The sequence below is a fragment of the Paraphaeosphaeria sporulosa genome (genome assembly GCF_001642045.1).
Source record: "Paraphaeosphaeria sporulosa strain AP3s5-JAC2a unplaced genomic scaffold CC84scaffold_2, whole genome shotgun sequence".
Lineage (NCBI taxonomy): Eukaryota > Fungi > Ascomycota > Dothideomycetes > Pleosporales > Didymosphaeriaceae > Paraphaeosphaeria > Paraphaeosphaeria sporulosa.
Genome location: NW_017253361.1, coordinates 894098 through 919743, shown reverse-complemented (window position 1 = coordinate 919743; position 25646 = coordinate 894098). Strand labels below are relative to the sequence as shown.

General features: G+C 56.8%; 11 protein-coding genes across 11 annotated transcripts; 6 read left to right on the top strand and 5 right to left on the bottom strand.

Annotated features, from left to right (window-relative positions):
* Nucleotides 1-2071: 2071 nt before the first annotated feature.
* On the top strand, nt 2072-3978 carry CC84DRAFT_439352 (uncharacterized protein). The gene is made up of 2 exons (XM_018186282.1): nt 2072-3807; nt 3870-3978. Exon 1 carries the CDS (start codon nt 2248-2250, stop codon nt 3748-3750), a length of 1503 nt encoding a protein of 500 aa, XP_018039874.1. The 5' UTR covers nt 2072-2247; the 3' UTR covers nt 3751-3807; nt 3870-3978.
* A 2589-nt stretch (nt 3979-6567) lies between these two features.
* On the top strand, nt 6568-10252 carry CC84DRAFT_439269 (PLC-like phosphodiesterase). Its single transcript, XM_018186278.1, has one exon. It carries the CDS (start codon nt 6683-6685, stop codon nt 10061-10063), a length of 3381 nt encoding a protein of 1126 aa, XP_018039873.1. The 5' UTR covers nt 6568-6682; the 3' UTR covers nt 10064-10252.
* On the top strand, nt 10253-11150 carry CC84DRAFT_439270 (uncharacterized protein). Its single transcript, XM_018186279.1, has one exon. It carries the CDS (start codon nt 10442-10444, stop codon nt 10958-10960), a length of 519 nt encoding a protein of 172 aa, XP_018039872.1. The 5' UTR covers nt 10253-10441; the 3' UTR covers nt 10961-11150.
* A 443-nt stretch (nt 11151-11593) lies between these two features.
* CC84DRAFT_1160640 (uncharacterized protein) lies at nt 11594-12980 on the bottom strand. The gene has a single exon (XM_018177545.1). The coding sequence runs from the start codon at nt 12789-12791 to the stop codon at nt 11628-11630; it is 1164 nt and encodes a 387-aa protein (XP_018039871.1). The 5' UTR covers nt 12792-12980; the 3' UTR covers nt 11594-11627.
* Nucleotides 12981-14364: 1384 nt separating this feature from the next.
* Nucleotides 14365-15134, bottom strand: CC84DRAFT_439258 (uncharacterized protein). The gene is made up of 2 exons (XM_018186277.1): nt 14591-15134; nt 14365-14521 (listed from the first exon to the last, which is right to left on the bottom strand). The coding sequence occupies exons 1-2, from the start codon at nt 15042-15044 to the stop codon at nt 14490-14492; spliced, it is 486 nt and encodes a 161-aa protein (XP_018039870.1). The 5' UTR covers nt 15045-15134; the 3' UTR covers nt 14365-14489.
* A 184-nt stretch (nt 15135-15318) lies between these two features.
* Nucleotides 15319-18228, top strand: CC84DRAFT_439224 (uncharacterized protein). Its single transcript, XM_018186275.1, has 3 exons — nt 15319-15867; nt 15914-17170; nt 18015-18228. Exons 1-3 carry the CDS (start codon nt 15593-15595, stop codon nt 18115-18117), a joined length of 1635 nt encoding a protein of 544 aa, XP_018039869.1. The 5' UTR covers nt 15319-15592; the 3' UTR covers nt 18118-18228.
* A 579-nt stretch (nt 18229-18807) lies between these two features.
* CC84DRAFT_439256 (uncharacterized protein) lies at nt 18808-19749 on the top strand. Its single transcript, XM_018186276.1, has one exon. It carries the CDS (start codon nt 19015-19017, stop codon nt 19468-19470), a length of 456 nt encoding a protein of 151 aa, XP_018039868.1. The 5' UTR covers nt 18808-19014; the 3' UTR covers nt 19471-19749.
* Nucleotides 19638-20672, bottom strand: CC84DRAFT_439135 (uncharacterized protein). The gene has a single exon (XM_018186274.1). It carries the CDS (start codon nt 20563-20565, stop codon nt 19858-19860), a length of 708 nt encoding a protein of 235 aa, XP_018039867.1. The 5' UTR covers nt 20566-20672; the 3' UTR covers nt 19638-19857.
* On the bottom strand, nt 20508-22895 carry CC84DRAFT_1160639 (6-phosphofructo-2-kinase/fructose-2,6-bisphosphatase-like protein). The gene is made up of 4 exons (XM_018177544.1): nt 22577-22895; nt 21288-22464; nt 21065-21241; nt 20508-21013 (listed from the first exon to the last, which is right to left on the bottom strand). The coding sequence occupies exons 1-4, from the start codon at nt 22588-22590 to the stop codon at nt 20780-20782; spliced, it is 1602 nt and encodes a 533-aa protein (XP_018039866.1). The 5' UTR covers nt 22591-22895; the 3' UTR covers nt 20508-20779.
* Nucleotides 22896-23159: 264 nt separating this feature from the next.
* On the top strand, nt 23160-24503 carry CC84DRAFT_1235030 (uncharacterized protein; the record flags this gene model as incomplete). Its single annotated transcript, XM_018183837.1, has 3 exons — nt 23160-23480; nt 23530-24174; nt 24223-24503. The coding sequence occupies 3 exons, from the start codon at nt 23160-23162 to the stop codon at nt 24325-24327; spliced, it is 1071 nt and encodes a 356-aa protein (XP_018039865.1). The 3' UTR covers nt 24328-24503.
* A 223-nt stretch (nt 24504-24726) lies between these two features.
* CC84DRAFT_1255534 (mitochondrial import translocase, subunit Tom22) lies at nt 24727-25548 on the bottom strand. Its single transcript, XM_018184545.1, has 3 exons — nt 25396-25548; nt 25037-25326; nt 24727-24982 (listed from the first exon to the last, which is right to left on the bottom strand). Exons 1-3 carry the CDS (start codon nt 25481-25483, stop codon nt 24935-24937), a joined length of 426 nt encoding a protein of 141 aa, XP_018039864.1. The 5' UTR covers nt 25484-25548; the 3' UTR covers nt 24727-24934.
* Between the last annotated feature and the right edge of the window lie 98 nt (nt 25549-25646).

Here is a 25646-nt window from a genome sequence, read left to right as displayed (position 1 = left end):
AAGCGAAACTCGATCTGCGCTCAGATCAACGCGCTCCTTTGCCTGTTCCATGACGATGCTCGAGAAAGATTCGGAACATGTGCGCCGCCAAGCCAGACCCTGAGGAGGACCTCTTCCGGCGCTACAACACGACTCGCCGGTACCAGAGGATTGAGGCTGAGAAGTGCTTGTCTGCCGTCTTGCCGCAAGAGCCGCAAAGCGTGATCCGCCACTCGTCTAAAGACGGTTTGAAGATCTGGCACTCGGAGCCGACCGCGACCTGCGCAACGTCTACACAGTACACGAGACTGTTACGACTTGTCGCTGCAATCTTACCAGCACCTGCGCGTTATCTTGGGCTCTCGACGCAGTTGCAGCAGAGGACCTGCATGCTGCAACACGCTCACTGATTGCGGGTGGGTGTCCACAGCTGACATCATTGCACATTCGGCGGTACTTCGTTCCGCAGCTCTTTTGCGGACGCTATATCGGAACCGGTATCTTCCCCAATGCAACTCCAATCAGCCAAGCAACATCTCGCTCGACTTGCGGTATATTCATGCACAAGAGGCGCGATTTTGCTGATCATGGCCACATGTGAAGGTGGGAAGAGCGGTCAGCTTGGTTTTGTATCTGCAAAATCCGTCACCATGCAAATCGACGCACCGTTAGCATATCAGACATGTTCCATACCATCTGTCCGATAGTCAAAGTTGTGGGGCAATTTGAAGGCCTGCCCTCCGTGCCTCTCGTGTCTGCGCTGTGCTTCACAGAATACCAGCCGATATAGTGGATCGATTGCAGTGGAGCAATGCGGCCAGAAGAGGCTCAGGCCCCCCTCATTTTCAGATGTTTTTACGTAGACCTCGCGGCACGCATTCAATCACCGGAAGTGACGGCGGCAGATGCGCCTGGAGTTATGTGTAATTTGACCAGCTGTCAGATTGTTGTTCTAACCTTTGGGTGCAGTTGACCTCCGCGTGGCCCATTCCTGGTCGACAGAGCCAACTAGATCCTCCATGTTTAGCAAGTTTCCCGAGCATAACGAAGGAACTCAAGTTGCGAATGCGCGTTTGTTTCGCAACCGGCGGCAGGACTTTGGGGTACCACGCGATGCCCGTCAAATCACCTCGGTATTGAAGTGCTGATGATCCGCCGGCCGAATAGTAAAGTGGAGCTACACGAAGCGTCCTCGAGACTTCACGTCGGCGGCGGGAAGGGTCATCGTACCAAATGCGGAAAGACGAGCGAGGGAGAGGGTAGCATTGAGCAGTGGGTGTTGCGTTTTGTGGGTACTTCATTTCCCCGGATTGGCATCTCCAGTTGATCAGTCGGTTGTTCGGCGCGGAGGATTGAGATTTACCCACTTTATCTCCACATCCCCGTATAGTGCGAGATGTTCAGGATCATAGAGGCAGTGCTGTGCTTTGGAACAGCCATGCCCTCGGAAACCGTGCACCAGCCTTCCTAGGCATTCCGTCTCTGGAGGAAGTGAATTGAACAACGCGATTGCAACAGCTCAGTAATCGCAGAGTTTACTGGCCACAACGTTAGCTCTACGGGCACACTTGGGGGTAGCGTATTGAGCTACGCTTTTATCGGAGAGTCACTGTGTACTAGCTGTTGGTGTGCAGTACGGTGAGCAATGCCACCAGAATTCGAAAGCAACCTGAGTGTAGCCCAGAAAGTATCACACGTAATTCAGTAGACGTTATTGAGTCAAGTGTACGTGTGTAGAGAAGGAACGGCCGATTGCAGAGACGGCAGGAGCCAGCGGCTCAATTTCACCGTAAGGCGAGGTCTTTCCACGTCCACCATTCCACCTCCACCACAAGGTCACCATCTCGCCACTCTTGAAGATGAATTGGACTGGCGGCAGACTGCAGCGATCCAAGAAAGCAAACAGCGGGATCATTCAGAAACAGAAGGCTCATTTCGCGCGAGCACGAACGCAGCTGCAGAACAACATTACGGCAAGCATGCCTGCCCCAGCCTCCGACTTCTTCAATGAAGAAGGAATAAGCCAGAAACCACAGTTTCGACTCCCTAGCGCGCGTAACGCTCGCCTTGCAGGGCATAGTAGGATGCTGCGGAGTCATGACGGGAGTATAGCAACTTCACCGGGTCGCCATGGCCGACCTGACATGCGCGATGCTGCCGAAAGGAGAACTCTGCATGGCCATAATCAAGCATCATCCGGGAACACGAGGAGTAAGTGTGTGCCGCGCTTTCTCACCGATCAGACGCACCTAGTAATACGGCCAGCTAATGTCCTTCAAAGGTAGACGCCAGCAAAGCAATAGCCTCGACGCTAATGATACTGAGGAGAATCTCCTGGATACGAAGAGAAGGAGGTTGTTGCGACAGAGCGACTGGGCGGGTCTGACGCGACCGAAGCTTCTGATGTTGAATTTCCAAGCCCAACGAGGACGGGACGAGATAGGCAAACGCAGAAAGACCAGCCACCACAACGCATTGACCATGCACGAGGACCCTTCTAGGCTCGTGCCACTACCAGAAGCTGGCACCCGCCGACAGCTCGGCGGTGGCGCCCGTCAACACCACGATATCAAAGTTCGCATTGGTAGCGATGCATTGACGAACAGGACAACTGTGCACACTTCCCCGCAAGCTCAAGCATCTGCCACATGGGACGAAGTCTCGTCTGAGGAGATGACCTCGGGCAATGCTGCTCTGCATAGAGCTGCCCCAAAGCCGGGGCAGCAGGCAGATCCAAACGCTCGTAGGTTCGTGGGGGCGCCGACGCACGCCCTTCACCCTCGAAATTCGACGTGGGGGGTAATGCCGCGGAACCAGCAGCTTCACTACGTTGGCGGTTCTGCAGGCAGTATGCGCGTTGGGCTAAATGAAGACTCCAACGCATCGCCTAATGACCAGAGCGTCGTCAGTTCGTCTGCTGAAGATCATGTCAGCGCGAACAAAAGGGGTGAAGTCTCGAACTACTGTATCACGCAGCAGGTTGAAGGCACTACCCGCTCATTGCGCCTCACTTTCGACGCGGCGACCGAGTTTTCAGCCATGGCCCCAATAGAGAACGCGTCCTCGTGCAACCTGATCGGTGAATCGAATCATAACCACTATACCGCTAATGCAGCGGTGACAGAATCCGGCCATGTCCAAATGGAAGCAGGAGCCGCCGGTAATGCTGAACCCAGGCCCCCTCATGATATCGACGAGGGTCCTTGGATGACTTTTCTCCCAGTCCAGGCGAACAGTTCCAGTCTTTCGGTCGCAGACGATCTATCTGCACTCAATCGGGCACATGATCGGCCGGCAATACACCCCCTATCTAATTCTGCGTCGTGGTCACAGCGAGCTACTCAAGGAGCTCGAGCGTTAGCTGATGCGTCCCTGTGCGTCTCTCCGTGTTTGCCTTCTATCACACAAAAATGCGAGAAGGACGAGCTACGAGAACATGTGCATGCGGGACCCGGAAGGTCGGAACGTTCAGAGAAGCATATCGACGGGAACGACGAGTTCTGGCAAAGACTCGTGTTCGGGAGTGACAAGCTCGACTCAACAGATGGAAGACCTGAGGCAACAAGCCCAGACAAGGTGATTATGGACGAAAGGAGAATTGTTCCGTTTGTGGCCGTGTCACGTAGCTCTACACCGTTCGATCCGCTCCATGGTCCTGGCTTTTGCGTAAGCGACAGTACACAAGCTGCAGCAACCCGTGCGCCACTCGTAACGTCTTCAGGGTCCATGTTGCCCATAATCACCTCATCGACAGCTCCACGGTCGCGATAGCCTAAGCAAGGAGCGTGGAGATACAGCTGGGATTGAGGACAGCCGTTTCGGATCGCAGTCAGTGACTCATACCTCGATGCGCAATAACGTGTCTAATGCCAGTGATGCCAACTCTTTAGAGTTTCGGTGACTCAGCACGAGCAATCCGCATTGGCTTGCAATGTGAGCGAGGCCGCTAGATTGACGGTGTCGGGCCTACTCGTATGAGCAAAATGGACGTGCAACGTACGTCGGATGCACTTCGGTGAATCGTGATGAAGTGAACAAACTGAATCACTCCGGCATACCAAGCCTTGTGTTCCCTATCACGAGGAAGTGTGGTGAAGTGGTGCTGGCGGGAGCTCGCCCGACAGCGGTTTAAGCGACTTGCCTACTCTATTCAGCAAATCCAGTATGCGGCGCATTGCTGCGCGCAATGCTGGAACAATAGATCTATACCAGGCAAATTCGCAAATCATTGGTTGCAGCATGCCTTGGAAGTCAACAAGCGACAAGCGATCAGCTGAACTCGTCGGCAAGCGAAACCCTTTCCGTGCGTTTGTGCTTCTCATTGGCCTGCACTTTTCGCAAACGAATATTTGTACCTCCGTAGAAATTGGAATCGTCACTAAATCTCCAGACACGATGTTACGCTCACCGCCGCAGGTTAACATAGGTGTGCTTGCACGCCCAAGACCAAGACCCTCTTCTTGTTGCCTCGGAACGACGAGCAATGCAGGTGTTTCCTTTGCTAAATTGATGCGTGTCATGCATGTCATTCGGGGTGTTCGCTTGCCGTCGGAGCAGCGTGCGATACGTGCGAGCCCTATATCGGGATGCTTCAATGCGACAGATGGATTACTGGGACGCCCGCGCGCAGCCGAGTAAGGATCAGGATGCAGCATTGCATTCCTTAGGCCACCTAGACTGTCCGCCGACGGCCATGGCGGCATTGGGCACACGGGGACGTGATGCATTCAGCTGATGCATTGACCTCAAACACGGTGCGCAAGGAATCTACCCAAGTCGGAAAACGGCATGGAGGCATAGCTGCAAGAGTGATGTACGAAGAAGCGATTGGAGACGAAGCGCGCAGAGGAAACGATATCATCACACCGCCGATGGCCATGTGACCTCGCCGGGGGATCCCAAGAGTGGCTTGGTTGTGGGGAGGCTGCATGATGATTTGTGGGTGCCAGGGTCAACTCCTGCTGAGGAGATGCCGGGCTTCCAGAAGATCCTTGGAATAAGCCGGCGTCACGCGACTGCTGTGCATGGCAGCGCAATGCGCAGACGGATAGGGAGCGGCACCGCAGCATGTCACCGTACACGCGCTCGCCGTGACGAGTGCCACCGCGGCAGGAGAAGCATGGCAGCGTGTGTCTTCGCAGACGGGCTTTTGTGAGTGACGCGGCGGGGCATTGACGCTGGGCGCGATCGGCGCCAGGGGGAACCAGTCAGTCGGCACAAGTTTGTTTCATTGCGACGGGCCCGCGCCACGTGTGTGGCAGAAACGACGAAGCCACCATGACCTCGTTGCAGCGCTGGTGACAGCCGGCGCGTTGTTTTAGGATGTCGAGGATAGTGCTCGCGCCAGCAGAGCGCTCAAATTACCGCGAGCGGTCGCAGGGACGGCATGTGTCGGTGAGCATGGCGCATGGAATGGGTAAACGGCAAGCGGCCCTGGACAGAGTGAAGCTGGCCGGGTGCTCGCTGGCAGAGGGACGCTGGCCACGCCCTGCCGAGGTGCAGTCAGCGTGGTACTCGTGTTGCGAGGCATGCATGGCAGCATGGCAGGCGCGCTCCGCACCGCTGCCGTCGTCGACGTCGAGCCGGGCGCGGTGACTGGCTATTATTAACCCTGCTGGCTGGCCAGCAGGATGCATCGACGCGCATCGGACGGGCGCTCAGCCTTGTATCGGGCGGGCAACGAGCCGTGATTCGCGTGCCTGTCGTGGGTGCCACGGTTGCCGTGGAATTGCGGCGGCGCTGCTGACGAGGGCGGCGTACAGCTGGCGGGCTCGCGTGCAAGAGACGGCAGGCAGAGTGACAGCAGCGACGCGGCGGAGATTTTCAGGCGCCCTCAACCCCAGCAGCGAGGACGTGCAGGGGAGCCGGGGCGCATCGTCATGGGCTAGCGGGCAGGCTGACTGTCGGTTTCACCAGGAAAGCGGGGCGGGAGAGTGGGAGGAGCGGCACGAGAGGCTTGGAGTGAGGGCGCGCGCGCAGCCGCAAGATCCGGTAGCCCATCAGGCCACTACTCGGCGTCGTCGCGGCCACTGGCCAGGGGAACGCGGCGCCTGTGGATTGCGTGCGGCGGCGGCGCCCTACACCGCCCGCGGTTAGGCACAGCGCTGGCCGTTGGAAAAGTCGTTGCACGTCCCAACTGCCCCCAAGTGCACCCGCGCTGCCAGAGCCTAGTGGCTCCGGCCGCTGCCACCCAAAGCTATTTCCTAGAGCAACCGGCCGCACACCTCCCCAGCTCCCCAGCCGGCTTGCAGCGCCCGTCACCACCGCCGCACATCACCACCTGCACCGCCAACCCGCCTCTGCTCCATACGGCCGCCTGCAGCTGCAGCAGCCCGATCGGTGCGCCGACAGACTCGCCCCCCACGACGCCCGCTGCGAACGCGAACGCCCCGCCCGCACCCCTGCTCCTTCGTGCTGCACTGCATGCAGCGCGCCTGCACGCAAGCCAACGCCCTCTGCAGCTGACCAGCATCGCACAGCAGCGAGCTCGCGCATCGCGCTTCAGTGCCCCGTTCCACGCAGCGCGACACGATCCCTCCCGCGCGCCATGCTGCTTTGGTAGCGACGCCTGAACCGCCCACGTCTATAATACCTGAATCCACTCCGCTGAGGGCGCGCCCCAAAGAACGCTCCTTCCCACGCCCACCAGCATGCCGACGCGCTAGCCCTCGCCTCGCTCCCTCACCCGCTCACCACTCCAAAAATGTCTCTCCTCAACGGAGACCCCAGAGCCCACCGCCCGCGCCTGCCCTCGCCGCAGCCCTCGTTTGCGCGCGCAATCACCATCCCCGCCGCCCGCGGCAGCCCCGCGAGCATATCGTCCCACTTTGGCCGCAATGGCAGTCTGTCGTCGACCCCCGAGGGCATGGTGCCGCTCACCAGCTGCTCGCTGCCCGCCGTGCCCTCGTACATGCTGCCCGAGTCCCTCATCCAGCCGCCCTTGAGCACGCCGCCTACATCCTCCCCCAGCGCCATGGCCGAGGCTCTGAGCAGGGGCCCCGGATTGATACGAAGAGTCAGTCGGGGCGCACAGGGCCTGCCCAACAGGTTCCGGCGCGGTGGCTCGGCCGCCCAACGAGAGAAGAGCTCCGGACCCGTCATCATGCGCCGGCGGAGCGACAGCAGGACCGCAGTCGAGGGCGCCATGGAGCTCTCCGACCTCGACATCAACTATCTCGACGACGAAGACGCAGAGGTGGTCGTGGACGAGGATGGCGACCCCATTGTCGATGCTCTCGGCATTGCCAACGCCCGACCTATGGTCAGCTCCATTCCCTCGACTTCTGTGTCGGCGCCGAAGCGGAACTCGCGAGTAGAGCAGGGCACCATGCTGCTCAAGGTCACCAAGAAGGCCAAGAAAAACATCGTCCTGCGCCTTGACTTGGACTCTGCAAAGGTCTCCTGGGACCCTTCCCGGCCATGGAAGTACTTCTACATCGATGATGTCAAGGACTTCCGCACTGGAGCTGACGCCAAGCACTACCGCGAAGAGCTGGGCTACGACGAGAGGTTTGAGCCGCTCTGGCTCACCATTGTATATTCGGACACAAGCCGGTCCAAGGGCAGGATAAAGACCATGCACCTCGTTGCCCCTGACCCGTTTGTCTTCAACATGTGGACCGATACTCTAAATGCTGTCTCTCGCGACCGGATCGATATGATGGCCAGCCTCATGGGATTTGCAGAGAAGAGCGCTCGACTCGTCTGGAACCGCCAGATGAAGAAGCGATTTAACGGAAAAGACCATACACAAGAGGAGGAAACCATGGATCTCCAGGGCACCATCGAGCTTTGTCGCAGTCTACACATCAACTGTTCCGAGCAGATGCTCCAGTCGTATTTTGTCGAGGCTGACCAAGATCACACCGACAGCCTCAACCAAGAAGAGTTCCTGCACTTTGTGCGACGGCTGAGGAAGAGAAAAGACCTAAAGCAGATCTACAAGCAGTTCACGCCTGCCCCCAATTCCGGAATGGACCAACACACCTTCTTCGAGTTTCTCCAACGGGAACAGGGCGTCGACGTCAACGCCAATGTTGAGCATTGGGTCTCGATTTTCGAGAAACTGGCAAGTGCTGCCAAGCCAAAATCGACACCCCCTGAAGATGGCGAGATCCCACTTCCTCCGACCATGAACTTTCCCGCCTTCCAAACCTTCCTCACCTCTGATGTGCACAACCCCATCTTCATGCCGAACAACAAGACCGCCAAGCTTGAACGTCCCCTCAACGAATACTTCATCTCGAGTTCCCACAACACCTACCTCTTGGGCCCTCAAGTGAAAGGAACGTCCAGCACCGAAGCCTACATCACTGCGCTCCAGAAAGGTTGCCGTTGTCTGGAGATCGACTGCTGGGATGGAAATGACGGCAAGCCCATTGTCACACATGGGCGAACGCTCACAAAGAGTATCACTTTCCTCGACGCCATCAGGGTGATCGAAAAGTACGCTTTCGTGGAGACGCAATATCCCCTCATTCTGTCTCTTGAGGTCCACTGCTCGCCCGATCAGCAGTCCATCATGGTCAAAACCATGATCGAGGAGTTCAGCGACAAGCTCGTTAGGCAACCGTTATCGGATAGTCACCAATTGCCATCGCCAGAGGAACTCAAGGGCAGGATCCTTATCAAGGTCAAAGGCCCTCCCGAGGAGCTTGATACGAAGGTGCTTGCCCAGGAACTGACCACTCGCAAGCGCGAGCGTAGCTTCAGTTCGCCTTGGTCACGCCCTGTGCAGCTGGACAATAGCCTTATCCCCAATTCTCCCCTCGTTTCAAGCCCCCATTCCTTGAGTCCTCCAGACCGTGCGAATGCTTTTTGGGCATCCCCTCGTACCTCGGCCACCTCGACAACATACATTGCGACGCCGTCTCTGATCAGCTCCGCCGATGACAGCGACAGCCCTCACGCTACCGCCGCTGAGGATCAAGAGAAGAGGAAGCCCAAGAAGACGAAGACGAGCAATATTACCGAGGTGTTAGGCCGCCTAGGCGTTTACACTCGGGGCATCAAGTTTACCGACTTTGATGCGGTGGAAGCCGAGACTCCCAACCACGTCATTTCCTTCAACGAACGTGTCTTCGACAAGCTCACCAAACCCGGGGCCCGCGATAAACAGCGTCTCGAGGAGCACAACATGTCGTCTCTAATGCGTGTGTACCCTAGTGGACATCGCATCATGTCGAGCAACTTTGATCCACTCCGTTTCTGGCGCCGCGGTGTTCAGATGGCCGCTACCAACTGGCAAACATATGATCTCGGACAGCAACTGAACGAGGCCATGTTTGCGGGTGGCAATGATCGGAGCGGCTACGTTTTGAAACCCGCCGAGCTCCGGTATCACGATCAGACGCCTGTGGTTGGTCCACGGCGAGCACCAAAGATGCAAGTGAAGTTCACTGTGCAGATCATTTCTGCTCAGCAACTTCCACGGCCGAAGACCGACGCTCCTATCAGCCCATTTGTTCAGTTTGAGATGTACTGTGCCGAGGATGCTGGTCCAAACGCGACCGGGATCGGTGGCCAGGACGTCTCTTCCCACAAGGACGGATACTCAGGCATCGGTCAACCGCTCAAGAAGAGGACACGCACCGTTCCAGGGAATGGGTACAACCCAGAATTCAAAGACGAGATTGAGATGACGGTAACCACCCGCTATCCGGACCTGGTTTTTGTCCGCTGGACGGTCTGGAATACCATTGAAGGAAAGCCGGAGAGTGCTCCGTTGGCGCAGTTCACGGCTAAATTGAATGCCGTTCAACAGGGCTACCGTCACATCCCCCTGTTCGATAGCAACGGAGAGCAGTACCTATTCTCTCGACTGTTCTGCAAGATCAAGAAGCAGGACGTCGTTCCAGCATCGACTCTGTCTGCCATGGCTGGGCACAACTCGCGTCGGGCATCTGTAGAGCCCATGAACCCGCCGTTGGAGCAGCCCAATACCAGATCCAACAGCAGCAACATTTTCAAACGCTTGATCCGAGCTCCCAGCGAGCGCAAGAAGCGCAAAGAAGAGCAATTCAATCGCGACTGGAAAGAACAGGACTGGGATGCTATCAGTCGCAGTAGCACTCTCGAGCGATAACCAAAACCTGTGGATGTTACTATACCATCCGAGCCTCTGACGCCCAAATTACACCCTCATTACCGTGGTCACGTCTCAGATGCAAGGATTCCCCTTCTTGTGTACTATATTATACCTACGATCTATCCGCCACCTTCCCAGGAGAGTTGGTACTGTACGATTTCAGGATCAGTCGGTTGGGCTGCATTGTTCTTGCGGATTGGTTTCCCGTTCTTGGGGTAATCTGCGCGCAATGCGGGACGGGCGGGCGGCATCGACCCGCATACTCCTTTCGGACAACACGTGCGACAAGCCATAGAACCAACCAGAGCGACGATTTCGCATCTGCCGTACTGCCGCGTACACCACGTCACAACTGGCACCCCGGCACTGCGGCACATGGAAAACTCTGCCGGTCGTACGATCAACTCATCTCGCCTGACCCATCCTCTTCCTGAAAGCGCACAGTCCAGCGACCCTGCGGAGAACGGTGGTCGTTCTTTTAGCCGCAACCAGCATCTGGTATCTCAGCAGTATATACCCCCATGCACCACCATTTTCTTTCGCCACAGCGGCATCCTGGGATCTTTTCGGCGTAACTTATCGGGATACAAACATCACATTGGGGAATCATGCATAGACTTGGGCACATTTGCTATTCAGAGCTTCGTTGCTCGCTCGCTTGATACCAACCGCGCCGGAGCAGCATGCTGCTCTACGGACCGTTTTCTTCTGTATCTTCGGAGCAATTTTCATTTGTTGTTTATTCAGAGACATAGCGCAGCGCAAGGAACGCAAAAGTCGCTGTCACGAAGCCATGACTCGCAGGGGAGGCACGAGTCTGGAATTCGGACTCTGTTCTGCTTTGGGTGGCTATCTATTGATTTTATCTGGTCGTTTTCATTTGCTTTGATGTAGCGTGCGGGCATCCTTTGAGCGGCATTTGTCTTTTTTTTTTCTTTTTCTTTAGCCTGATTCACTTCTTCTGGACGAGGTTCCAGCGATCGACTGCCTTGACGCGGTCGGTCTTTTATACTTTGGGTTTTATGGCGGGCGAACGACATGGATATGTCGGGCCTGGGGCATGGAGAAAAGTTTTAAGAGGGAGGGAGGGAGGGTATGTGGGCAGGGATAGTGAAAGTGAATGATACCATGGCCGTGAAGGCCAATTGAGGCGTGTGAGGACGCGCTTGTGCTACATGTTCTTATCTTGTCTTGTTTGGACTGAAGCTGGGTGTGATGTGTGATGGTGTGTCGCGGATCTTCCTTTGCGGCTGAACTGCCTCGAGATGCCCTGACCCTGTGCAATGCTAGACGCACCGCTCGTTTACGCTGCAATCCGAGGGTGGAGAATCAAGGCGCAGGTTACTACTCTTCTCTATTGCACCCTGAACTACCCACACGGCTCCCATGCGCGAACGCACAGTCTAGCTCACCCTCACTACGTAGTTCCAACGTACCTCTGCTCCACTGCCCGAGTTCCCTCCGCTGCTTCTGACTGGACGAATTCTGGAGGCAGTGGAGGAACCCAGCCCCGAACTTGCGCTCCCGTCCCACACCCGGCCCCAGCACAGCGAAACCGACCTCACCAGCCACACGCGCCAATCACCAACACCGGGCCCTCCCGCGACCCGCTCGTGTCCGGACCCGCGGGAAGAGAGGAAAAAGCAAATGTGAAAGTCAAAGGTAAAGGCCGCACACGAGCGCCACGTCCCGGTGCGGACGCGGGACATGCAGGGTTTGCTTTTTCGACGCGCAGGAGGATTGCGGGGAGGGAGAGGGGACCCTTGCCTAGATTGGGGTTGAGTTTATGTGGGATTGGTATGGTTTGGGTAGAAGAGGCGATTGAGCATTGTACTGGGCGGGGCGAGGTGGCTTTCAGCTCGAGCATGAAGGAGCGCAAGGGGAGCCGACTCGGCGTGCGCGTTGGGGCCACAGTCTGGTTGGGCCTGCGATGATCGAGCGGACAGGCTTGACATCTGGGCGTAAACTCACGTTCGGGGGACAACGAGTGGGCTGGGCTGGGCTGGGCTGGGGTGGAGGAAGCAGTGGTGACATGCCCAGGCGTGAACTCACGGCCGGGGCCGCGTAGGGACGCAAGGCTGGCTGGGTTCTGGGATGCGGAAACGTGCGGAAGGAAGGGGGTGCGTGTTCTGCGTGCATTGTTTTTGGGGTGAGGGCTGGGTATGTAAAAGAGGGGAAGGACGTACTCGGAGGTACTGACGGAATTCCGTGTGGTGCGGTGCAGGGGAGGAGTTGGCGCGAAGGACTCATGCGATGGCCCTGCACTCCGCAGACCACGAACGTTACGCAGGCCCCCATCCATACCCTCATGCTCGTCTTCTTTGCCATAACGTATGCAGTAATTACCCCGCACGCAGCATATTGCGCGAGCCGCGTCCTGAGGCTGCATCTGAGTCGTTGCGGCGAGAATGGAGCTAGTACGACCGCCGCAGATGTCGCACAGCGCTGCACGCACGCACGTGAGCGACAGGCCTTGACGCGTTGTTGTCCTGCACGCGTAGAACAGTAGGCCGCCGGTGAAGAAGCTTCCACGTCGTTGCACTGCATGCCGCAGATGTTCTGGCCCAGAGGAGCGACGTGCAGTGCACGCCCTGGACAGCCACCTTGTGCCTCGTGCAGCGAGCTCAATCTGGGGTACTCCAGGTTGTACGACAGATGGATGGCAAGGGGTGGCGACTGGTCTCGGGTGTTTTACACGAGGTGGAGACGTGCTGATGTGTGTCATTAAGCCATGGTGTATGTCGCGATGCGGGGCGAAAAGGCGTTGGCGGAGGGTCGAGATCAGATCGTATCACACGGCATTGATCGGTGAGGCGCACGCACAGCGCGTGCGCGCGTTGCCCTGGAGTGAGGCGGTGAGTCTGTAGACGCGCTGCAGGGGCCGAGAGCGTGGATCAGCATAACAATAGTAGGAAAATGCCGTCTTTGTGTAGGTTGAGCGTGCATCGACAGACGTGAGGTTACAGTGTAGGGCAAAGTTCGAAGGATCTTGTTGCAACCGTGCGTCAATGTGATTAAGCAGCCTTGTCTGCAGAATTATGTGAGCAAGAATGCATTCCGCCGCTCGTCGTACTCCGAATTGCGGAGCATTATTACGGAGAAGAGCGTGGCTGATGTCTTGTCGTACAGTGTACGCTTGCACTTTATTGTTCAGGAGCCTCGTGTTCTCGTGAATGTGACAATTCAAGTATGGTCCAGGAAAAACCGCTGCGTGCTGTGAAGGCACCAGGAAGCGGACTGGCTGTGGCATTGAGTTTGCACTGAAGGACCGCTCGATCGAATGATACCATCTGGGGATCATTACTGCCTTGTTTGACTATGACGGCTGCTCTACGTGGGACGCGAACTTCCGGTGAGCGTATTTTGGCCTCCTGAACGTTAATTGCGTACATTATTATGTGGTTCGATAAGTAGCTCAAGGGGAAGCGAGCGGCCAGGGAAACAACATAGGCTCATTCGACAACTCATATCGTGTCCTGATTACGCGTGTACGCCTCAAAAGTCAAGCTGACGCTTACAGTGAGGTATGCTTTAGCTCCAGCCAGGGTTTTTTGAATTCGCAAAAAGACAGTGTCGTAGTCATTGCTTTGCAGGATGCAATGTGACAGCCTGCAGGGGCGGGATGGATTCAAGCGATCATTTTGACCACGGGGACTGTTATTTGACATTGTGGGCGTGAGGACGGACCTGGCCAGTAGCGGGATGTGGACATACAGATGACTGCAGGGGGTTGTGTTAGCATCATGCCTTACCTACGTACAGTCCGAACGTACATCGACTGGCAACGGGGCGCGCCAGCCGCTATATGATCGCGTGGAGCGTATTAGTTATGCCTCCGACTGTTGTCCCGCCCCTGGCAATCCGTCTGCAGCCTGGGACAGCCTAAGAGCTAGAGGTGCGTCTCCTTGGAGCGGGTGTTGCGGCATTCGAGAGGAGTTCGCGTGAGCATGCAAGAGTGTGGTGATCATCTACGATGATTGGCTGGCGGACAAAAGGCATCGTAGTCACTGTAGACGACGTGGCATCGCGGGAACGATTACTTCCCTGGGTCATCTTCCGACGAATACTCTGCAACGCATGCTGCAGTCTAATCTCGCTAGCAATCGGTATTGCAAGAACAAGAAAAGGAAAACTTCTAAGACAAACATAAGCGAAGTTTATAATTGCCAGTAGCGCGGCCGTCGTCTCCACAGGTTGGTTGTGACAAAACAAACAGTTGCGACAGCCATACCCATGCCTCGTAGACGCACCTCGGCTGGGTAAGGTAGATAGGTAGAACTGGTCATTGCGTCTGACCTCTTGATAGCAGAGAGCTGCACCTATAACGCGGCACTTGCAGTCAAAACCGTGGAGGAGAACGTGACCAGAGCAGAAGATAATGCAAGTTCGCAGTGTGGCTAGACTCGTCGTACACCAATCTCGCCTATAGGGTTAGAGAGTGGTTGGCCTTGCGTTCTTGAACCCCGCAATCGCTATAAGTGAAAGCCCTCGGGTGAATCTGAGCAGAAGGTGACGTTCACTTACGCTTTGGAGAGGTTGTTGGTACGTTCATCGCTCTGGAAGATGATTTGACACCAGCCAGCAGGTTCGCGGAGACGGGAGACCAACCGACGGAGGGTAACGCTTCCCTCGGGTCGCAGACGGGAGGATAGAGCCTGGACAGGGACAGCATCCCGCTCCGTAGTAATTCAGTGCCGAACCGACGGTGATCCTTTCGGCATGCATGGCCGGCCCCGGAGCGCCACGTGACTTTGTCCATGCAGGTGCCGGGGAGGATCGTGGGAGCAGCCCCCGAAAGAACCGCCGATGAAACACAGCGTCTTCTGAATCGTAGTAAGATCAACACCGTAGGTGCGAGATACACGCAATTTTGGAAGCATGGCTTGCGCAGACTGGTCCTTGCTCTTCCGTGTCCATTTTGTTGCCATCCATATTCTTTGATCAGACTAGATACGTACGTGTAAGCGATTCCAAGCATGATAACTGAAATACATGCGCTAATGACGCTGGAAGATCAATACATAAGAGTTAGTATGCGGCTCTGCCTGCAAGTGTTCCTGCAAGTGTTCCTGCAGCCGTGTGCGCAAGCCACCACCAGCTGATTAATTTCCTGCTGCTCACTTATCGTGGAGTGTGTTCTTGGTCATAGTGGAGAAGAATCATCCGAAGCAAATTTGGAGCAAAGACGAACAATTCGAGCATATGTGAAGTATACAGTACACTGCGTATTCGAGGCGCTGGACCCTTCCTTTCCGAACCAGCGCACGGGCTGCCAAGCCACAAGCTCCGACAGCCAACGAGAATGCGGTAGCGGCAGCCCACTTCGTCAACAGACAATCTTTCGCCGCCACACGTCTCCGCGCAAACCCCCCGCGCTCCCCGCCAAACAAACAGCGAGCGATGGTGTAGACGACTGGCTTATTCACTTCCGCGTACATACACCACCCGCCAAATTTGGCCAGCAACTGCCGCCCGCGCGCATACAAATTTCCCCCACAGCGACCCAGCGCAGGCGGCCCAGCAACCATGGAGGGCGCCTTCACGCACATGGGCAACCACCTGGTGTCCGACTCTGCCGCCACCATCAACGCCGGCGCCGGCGACGACGAGAGCATTCTGGACGGCGATCTTTCCCGCGGCATCACGGGGTCCCGCCGGCGACGCATGGACGATGAAGAGACGGACATGTACGACGACGACGATGACATGGAGAGCTTGGTCAGCATGCCCGTCGACGGAGCAAACGGCAAGGCAGGCGTCAAGCAGGAGGAAGAGGTGGAGCTTCCGGCACACGCGTGCGCGTAAGTAGCGAAGCCCTGTGGCCGAGCACAACTAAATCGAGGGCAGTTATTGCGGCATCCACAACGCCGGCAGCGTCGTCAAGTGCCTGGCTTGCAGCAAGTGGTTCTGCAGCGCCCGCGGCAACACGTCCTCGTCGCACATCATCAACCATCTCGTGCGCGCCCGCCACAAGGAGGTGCAGCTGCACCCGCTCTCCTCGCTCGGCGACACCATCCTCGAGTGCTACAACTGCGGCACCAAGAACGTCTTCTTGCTTGGATTTATCCCCGCCAAGTCGGACACTGTTGTCGTTCTGCTGTGCCGCCAGCCATGTGCCGCCATGCCTTCGCAGAAAGATATGAACTGGGACACTTCGCGTTGGCAGCCGCTGATCGAGGACCGCTCTTTCCTTCCCTGGCTCGTGCCTCCCCCAACCGATCAGGAGCAGCTCCGCGCCCGCCATCTTAGCCCACAGATGATCGCCAAGCTGGAGGAGCTCTGGAAGGATAACGCATCTGCCACCATTGCCGATCTCGAGAAGGGCGCCGGTCAAGAGGAGGTCATTGCCAAGGTTCTCCTCCGCTACGACGATGCCTTCCAGTACCAGAACGTTTTTGGGCCGCTTGTGAAAATCGAGGCCGACTACGACCGCAAGCTGAAGGAGTCGCAGTCACAGGATGGACTTGTTGTGCGCTGGGACATGGCCTTGAACAATAAGCACACTGCTAGCTTCGTCCTGCCCAAGCTTGAGTTGGGTGATGTTAAGCTCGCTGTAGGCGACGAGATGCGCCTGAGGTACACCGGAGAGCTCCGTCCGCACTGGGAAGGTGTCGGCTACGTGATCAAGATCCCGAATAACCAGTCGGATGAAGTCACCATCGAGCTGCGGACCAAGGGTGACCATAAATCTGTACCGACTGAGTGCACACACAACTTCAGCGCCGACTATGTCTGGAAAGCCACCTCGTTCGACCGCATGCAGCACGCTATGAAAACTTTCGCTATTGATGAGATGAGCGTGTCAGGATACATCTTCCACCGTCTTCTGGGCCACGAGGTTGCGTCTGCGCCGATGAAGATTCAGTTACCTCGCAAGTTTAGCGTTCCAGGACTTCCTGAGCTGAATGCCAGTCAGATCAACGCAGTCAAAAGCGTGCTACAGAAGCCTTTGAGCTTGATCCAAGGTCCTCCCGGTACCGGAAAGACTGTGACTTCCGCGACCATCATTTATCATTTGTGCAAGATCAATGGAGGACCGGTCTTGGTATGTGCTCCTTCCAACGTTGCCGTGGACCAGCTTTGTGAGCGCATCCACTTGACAGGGTTGAAGACGGTGCGTGTCACCGCCAAGTCAAGGGAGGACGTAGAGTCTTCTGTCAACTTCTTGTCGCTTCACGAGCAAGTTCGCATGAACGACACGAACGTGGAACTCAACAAGCTCAACCAACTCAAGAGCGATGTCGGAGAACTTTCGAGCCAAGATGAGAAGAAGTTCAAACAGCTTACTCGTGCTGCGGAGCGTGAGATTCTTAACGCAGCCGATGTTATCTGCTGCACTTGCGTTGGCGCAGGCGATCCTCGTCTCTCTAAGATGAAGTTTAGAACCGTCTTGATTGACGAATCGACACAGTCGGCAGAGCCCGAGTGCATGATTCCGCTAGTACTGGGTTGCAAGCAGGTTGTGCTGGTTGGAGATCACCAACAGCTTGGACCCGTCATCATGAACAAGAAGGCGGCCACGGCCGGTCTCAACCAGTCTTTGTTTGAGCGATTGGTCATTCTCGGCTGCTCTCCGATTCGACTGCAAGTTCAATATCGCATGCACCCTTGCCTTTCCCTGTTCCCCTCGAATATGTTTTACGAAGGTACTCTACAGAACGGCGTTACCATGCAGGATCGCATCCGCCGTGACGTCGATTTCCCTTGGCCGGTTGGTGATAACCCGATGATGTTCTGGTCTAACATTGGAGCGGAAGAAATATCAGCCTCTGGAACATCGTACCTAAACCGCACGGAAGCCCAGAATGTGGAAAAGATTGTCACTCGTTTCTTCAAAGCTGGCGTGCTCCCTGGCGATATCGGTATCATCACGCCGTACGAGGGACAGCGCAGCTACGTTGTCAGCTCCATGCAGGCCACTGGAAGCTTCAAGAAAGAGAATTATAAGGAAGTCGAGGTTGCCTCTGTGGATGCCTTCCAGGGACGTGAGAAGGACTTCATTATCCTTTCCTGCGTTCGTTCCAACGACCATCAAGGCATCGGTTTCTTGAGCGACCCTCGCCGTCTTAATGTGGCTCTAACACGAGCCAAGTACGGTTTGGTCATTCTTGGCAACCCGAAGGTGCTCTCCAAGCATCCGCTGTGGCATTATCTCCTTCTCCACTTCAAGGAGCGCAATTGTCTGGTGGAAGGCCCCTTGACAAACCTGCAGGTTTCGCTTCTCCAGTTCAGCCGTCCGAAGCAGTCTTACCGTGGCCCTCAGCGTTACCAGATGGCATACCAGCACGCCAACGCGATGACCTCTGGCCGCCAACAGGCTGGTTGGAACGGAAATAAACGCCAAGAGTACAACGACAACGGATCCATCGTGGGATACATTCCAGACGACGTCTCTTCGGTTCACTCATCAGCCCTCGGCGGTGGCGGTGTCAACGTGCCTACCAACTACCCTCCCATGTTCTCCAACTTCCAAGACAGTTGGCCTTTGCCTGGTCGCAATGGTGCGCACAAGAGCAAGAACGGTGCTCCCAGCATCGCTGGCGAATCGGTTGCTGCTAGCGAGATGACGGACACACGAAGCAGTATTGCCGATGGCCCCGGAGGTATTAGTTTGACTGGCCTGAGCTTGAACGACTACAGCAAGCCCACGTCCTTGAGCCAGTCCGATCGCCTGAATCGATTTGTCGAGTCTACACGCAGGAATGAGAACGTTCCTGGCAACTACGTCGGCAACCGCGGTCTCCGAGGGCTCGGCGCCGACGATGATGACGCTAGGAGCGTCTCCACGGCTTTCGCAAGCCAGATTGGCGGACCTGCAAATTATGACTGATTGCGCTACGATAATTTTACATCCTAGGATCGAGTCTCATGTACTAAAACAGCCTTCACTGTCGCCAACGTAAGCGCACTCGCTCTTAATCGGACCTCAGCAGATAGCCTGCGTGATCATGATACTACGAGGCACGCTGAGCGCTCCGACTTCCCGACGTGGGGAGATTGTCTCACGGTTTTGTGCTGGCACTGCAATTAGCTCAATCAGCCTCTTGTACGGCACCAAACCCGGCCCTAGATTGCCGGCGCTTTGGGTTCTGTGCGGCTTAGAAGACATTGCACAGCTTGGTGCTGTCGACGCAGGATCCCAAGCCAATTCCTGGCCACGTGGTCGTGTCTTGTCACGAGTGGACGCCCGAGCAATGGCCGTACCGGACTGCACATTGTCTGTCCCCTTCCTCCCCGGGAGCTTTTCTGCAGGCCACTGTCCGGTCGCTAGTAGCGCCAGGTCAATCGTTGGGTTAGGATATATTAGCATCGTGCCTGTGGGCCAGCAGTTAACGCGGTTCTTATCACGCATCTGTTTTACGCGAGAAAAGTTAGAAAATCATACTTGTGCTGTATTCTCTTAGATTCTTTCATCTGCATTTCGTTTTGAGTGGTTCGAATTTGGGGTGTCCTCGTGAAGCATGCTAGGATGAGTAAGCGGCGGAACTCCACTCGTACCATCAACCTCGTTGTCTTTACCATTCTTTCTACTATTCCCGGAATCACGCTATTCGTCTGCATCCTGCTAGTCCCACAGTCCTCTCGCACAATTGACACACCATTGAATCACTGTTCTATTCATCATCGACACCCAACTTCTATTCCAGCACTACCCTCGTACGGCGAGGCGACACTGGCGAACGCAGTCTACCTCCCAAGCACGACCTCACTGCACGCTTTTTGCAGGAGATCGTGACATTTGCATCCTACCACTTCCATCACCAATATCAACGCCCATCCCAGTTCGAACATCACCTCAAAATGCCCCCGCCAACACGGTCCCCCTCGTCACCCATGCGCACCCTGCTTCTCACAGAAGCCACCCTCAAACTGCTCTCCGGCACGCTTTTCCTCGTCTCCCCATCCGCCGTTCTCGCACGCCTCTCGCCGCCCCCGCATACCCGCGTGCCCACGCTGCTGATCCGCCTCCTCGGCACGCAGACCCTCGCGTTCGCGGTGCCGCTGTTCCTCGCTGCGGGTGCCGACATGAGTGGGCCGACGAGGCGGGTCGTGTATTGGGCGTGTTTGGCAAGGGAGACGTTTCTCGCGGTTGGGTTGGTGGGCATGATGGCGAGGTTGTATCTGGATGAGGGAGGGAGGGGGGAAGGTGGCTGGGAAGGGGTGGATGAGAGGAGTGTCGAAGAGGGGATGGCGGGGGAGAAGAGAGGGATGGTGGACGATGCGAGGGCTGAGGGCTGGGTGTTGTTCAAGGGGATGGGGTGGTGGGTTGGCGAGCTGGTGCCGTTTGTGGTGGGGAGGGCGTGGGTGCTTGGGTGGAGGGGGGCGTGGTTTGATTGAAGGGAGGGATTATCTGATCTGGGCTTGGTACGAAGATGATTCGGCCAAGCTGCATGTCTGCGTTGCACGTATTGTTGGAGGCCGAGGAGCGGGCGCTGGAAATGGCGTTCAAGCATGCATGCATTTTCTGGAGTCTTTATATACGTTGAGCCATACGTCATGTCATCTGCACCTCCCCGCCCTGCCCTGCCCCCACCCGCCAACTAGGAATCTTTGCAAGAAGATCAGCGCGCCCCTCGCAAGCCCATGTCAAACTCCCTCAGTCGGAATCAGAGCCGATGTTCGTTTGCTGGCTCAGCCACTCGTTATCCATCGTTGCGCAGTACCGATAGCGGTGGCGGGCCTGCATCTCAGAAAGTTAATACGCGCCAGCGCTCAATCAGAAGGGCTGATGTGCGACTTCCTCAGATTCAGGGGCTGGGGCGTATGTAGCTGGGGCGTCGCGGTGCCCGACCCGGCTTGCGGCGTGCCAATGCCGGAGAAGGGACTTACAGCACCGCTTGGGGGCACGGGGATCTTGATATCTTCGGGGCTGCCAGGGACCATGCTTTCGGGGAGGTCAGGGATCTTGATGCGCTTGGCAACGTTGTTGTAGCTGGAGGGTATGATCTGAGATCGTTAGCATGGCGAGACGTAGTGAAGGACACGCGGAGAACAAACCTCGATGATCTCATCACGCGGGAACTCGAGCTTGGGGATGTCGGCAGCGTTGCAGGCCATGAGATATCCGTATAGCACTCGCAGAACCGACTCGTGCGCGATGATGAGGAGGTCGTTTTCTTCTCGCTCAAGCTCGAGAATGATGGGCTCCATGCGCACCGCGAGGTCATGATATGACTGATCCGTCAGCAAGCTTTCGTCTACCTCGACTAGATTAACTTGCCTCTGCTCGCGGGTATCGGTGGTGGTACGGGTCTTGCTCGTGCTTAGCAACTTCGTCGGGAAACTCCTGACGGATCTTGGCTTCCGACATCTTTTCGCACACACCCGGGTTCATTTGGCTCATCTGCGATCGCTGTCTTACGCGGTAACCCTTGGAGGCGAGATACTCTGCGGTTTGCACGGTTCGGTGGCGCGTCGACGTCCATATGGTGAGCGGTTTGAGAGCGGCATCTCTCGCGCCTTGTGCGATCATGTTCTCCTTCTCTTCTTCGCGATATTTCATCAGCACATCGCTCATTTTCTTTGCATAGTCGCGGCCCTCTGGAGACAATGACGCATCGATCTTGTACGAGTCTTCATCCCGTGTAGTGCCAGCTCGAGCAAAGTACGTTTGACGCGATTTGATGTGCAGATTAAGGAGGTAGAAGACAATTCGTTGTGACAGGTATCCAAACGCGCAATTGTTCACCACCACACGCTCACCGGCGTTGATCATCTTGATCCAATGTAGCTCCGGCTCCTCCATTGTTTCGAAGTGCGGTATCCTGGAATTGATGCGAGCAAGGTAGTCTTGAACAGCATCCTCGTCGGTCCACCCTTGATAGTCAGGTGATGAGATCTTCACTCGGCGTACGTTTTCCTGGATGATGCGTTCGTCAGTGCAGTGGGATTCAATAAAGATGGTCTGGATGCCGTTCTTGGCGAATTCTTTGGCCAGTGACTTGCGGCCCATGGAGATGGCGTTGACTGCATCGTAGATGGCGACCTGGCCCTTGTCGTGCTCGAGAAAATGGTAGATGTCTTCGCGGCATTTCTTCAGGATCTTGTTCCGGAGGAGGACCGACTGTGGTGAAGCATTGAGGAAGAAGTAGTCGTCGGGGACATCTTTGCCAGGGCCAAGCGTGGCGCGACGATAGTCGCCCAAATGAAACACGTGGGTCTTGACACCCAGCCATCGTAGGTAGCGGGCAACGGCGACCGAGGTGTGCGTCTTGCCACGGGCGGGCAAGCCGACGGTGGCAATCACAATGCGTCCAGAGTGGAAGAGTCGGCCTGATTCTGTGCTGTAGAGCTGGGCCGGGGCCATTTCCTCCTTCTGGGGCAGGTCGTGGATGGCGTCAACAAAGGTGCTCGACCGCCGCCGGAAGCGGGGTGAGTTGGCATAGATCTCAGCAGTCCTGCAGCGGTGAGTCTCATTGCAACGGCGAGCTCCTCACCTTCACCGCGACACAGGGTGAAGGGCCCATGCTCGACGCGGCGGCACGTGGGGTAGGGAATCGAAAGACTTACAATAGGGTATCCATGTTGGGCTCGGGGCTCTATGGACGGGGGAAAAGATGCTACAAATTCAATCCGAGGGAATAAGAATGAGAAATGGAGGCAGGTGCGGTACAATCTAGCAACAGGCCGGAGGTTGTCTCGGGATGCGTCTGGGACGTGTCGACGGGCGCAACCAAGGTGTCGGGCCTGCCGGGTACCTTTGAGCAGGCGAGCGGACCAGTGCGCAGCGACGGCGAGGTAGAGGTCTTGCAGTGCTTCAACGCTGGAGGGCTGCGCTGGTGCTAATCGCACTGCTTCTCTCTGCGAACGACGGGGACCCGCAATCGAGCCCTACAAAAGCAACCCGGCGCCGGCGGCGTCATTTGCTGGCTCGCTGATAGCCAGGCGCGCTAAGGCGGTTACGGCACAATTCTTGGCGCGCTCTCCTTCACGGGAAAAAGTTCGAAGCAGCATCATCAGGACCGCATCTCCATCTCCCCTAGCTTCTTCCGCCCCAACCCGCGCCGTTTCCATCCCAATTGGCGCGTCGTCGTGACCCCCCCGCGCAGCTCGATACACGCCCGTTGTCCCCGCCACACCGTCTCCCAGCGCCATGGAGCTCGAGCCGAAGCAGCAGCAGGCCATTGCCGACATCATCAACCACAACGGCGCCTTTGCGCAGCTCAACAATGTGCTCGCCGCCTTCCAGAGCCGGAGAGAGGCCCTCGGGCTGTCCAACCCGGGCACCGTCGAGAACATCGCCAAGGAGGTGCAGCGCGATGTCTTCCTGAACAATCTGAGCTTCTCGGGCCTGCGCGCCGAGCTCACAAAGGCCTTCAGCGCCGCGCCCATGTTCCAGGTCTCGCACTCGCTGTCCATGGGCTCGCAGGTCCAGCCGCCATACGCATACACGGCCATCTACGGCTCGCCCAAGGTGCGTTGCGCCGCCCGCGTGCTGCCTGCCCCGTAGCTGACATGTCCAGGTCTTCCTGCAAGCCAACCTCGACAACGACCTCCAGTTCTCGGGCCGCTTCAACTGGCGATGGACGCAGGCGCTCATCTCGAAGGCGTCGGTGCAGCTCACATCCCAGGGCAACATGGTGTCGCTCGAGAACGACTACACCGGCTCCGACTTCTCGGCCTCGCTCAAGGCCATCAACCCCTCCGTCGTCGACGGCGGCATCACAGGCATGGTCATGGCCAGCTATCTGCAGTCCATCACGCCCAAGCTTGCCCTCGGCATCGACGCCTTCTGGACGCGCCCAGCCATGGCTTACCCTCCTGAGTTGAACGTCTCCTACGCCGCCCGGTACAAGGCTGCCGACTGGATGGCGTGTGGTCAGGTCATCCCAGACAGAGGTGCCATTGATGCTTCATACTGGCGCAGGCTTTCGGAGAGGGTCGAGGCAGGTATCAACTGCAACCTCTCTTTCGCCGGCATTGGCCCGGGCGGTCCCATGGGCGGCCCTTCAAAGGAAGGCGCCGTCACACTGGGTGCCAAATACGACTTCCGCTCTTCATCCTTCAGGGCGCAAATCGACAACTCGGGCAAGGTCTCGTGCTTGTTGGAGAAGATGATCGCACAGCCTATCCGTGTCACCTTCTCCGGCGAGATTGACCACAAGACGGTACGTCCCATCAGTCTATAATGACGCATCATATCCTAACTGAAGCAGAACGCCGCCAAGCTCGGCCTCGCCATCTCAATAGACGCCGCAGACGAGGCTGTCATGGAGCAGCAGGAGCGCGCCGCCTCAGACGCGGGCTCAATCCCGTTCTAAACGCCTGAGCAGCGTAGCCAAGACCCCGACTCCCTGTACCGACTATAATCACCCGCTTTCTTTTCGCTGTATTACCACTTTCTTATCCCGAGCAACGAGCGAGCATGGGGCTCGCAGTCATATCAAAAGCGCATCTTGGACGGTTGGCTAGGGGAATCTGAACTGCACGACTAGACTTTTTTCGCTTTCATCCCGCTGTCTGTCCGTCAGTCATCTTTCTGGTCGTTGGGATGGGCGTATTCGTCATTGAATCTAATGGGCTACGGTTACGGTAGACCGGACACGAGTGATTGTTGAGCGCTGGCATGTAGGCTGATGTGTGGGCTGCATTGTACATATAGTCGCATTGAGCATGACATTACTCCGCTTGTACTGTGCACTTTTAATCAGAATTGATGCAGTGAGACTAGTTACGTGCATGCATTATATCACAAAGAGGAGACCCCGTATGTGTGGTGTAGTGTACAGAAGTATCAAGACAGTACGTGCTCCGCTCGTCGCAGGTGAAGGTTCTGCGCGACACCCATCCCCGCCCCGTCTATAGTAACACAAGTGAAGAACTGCCGTCACGTTTTCGCGTGCCATCCATCGCTCAATCAAAAGGGCCTTACAACGCCGGCCTCGCCTCCTGTCCACCCGCGCTCGGCGCCATGAACTACATCACGAGTTAGCATCTCTCCTTAGGGTCCATCCACCAGTCAAAACATACCTCGTTCTGCGCCCGCTGGTTCGCCATCTCCATCTTCTCCTGCTCGACAATCATCTGCTCCTCGCTGTACGCCAGCGCCCACGGGACACCCAGCAGCAGCGCGCTCGTGCTGACAACCCACAGCGTCTTGCCGCCGAGCGCGAGCCCGCTCTTCACCCACGACGTCGCTGTGTTGTACTTTGAGGCGAGAGCCCGGCGTGTCGGCGCCGGGATGATGTCTTGCAAAGCCGCGATGCGCTCGTAGAGGGTTTCGTCCGGGGTGAGGTCTGCGATGGAGGATGTGTCTGATTCTGTACAAGGGGAGGGTTAGTCGATTGATTGGGGGAACGCGAGGGGGATGGGGATGGAAGGGTGCGTACCGGAGTCGGTGTCCCAGTCGTCTTCGTCATGGGGGCCTTCCTGCTCGCGGAGGAACTCCTCATCGACGACTTCTTCGAGTTTGACCATTGTAGCGGATGGGTGTGCGAGGGTAGGTGCGAGATGGGTGTGAGATGGTGGTGCAAACGGCGGGCGTGATGGAAGGCGTGTGGTGGAGCTCGAGGAGGTTGCGCGATGATGCTCGATGGCCGGCCGTCCAAACTTTTAGATGGCCCGAGCGTCGCGCTAGTGC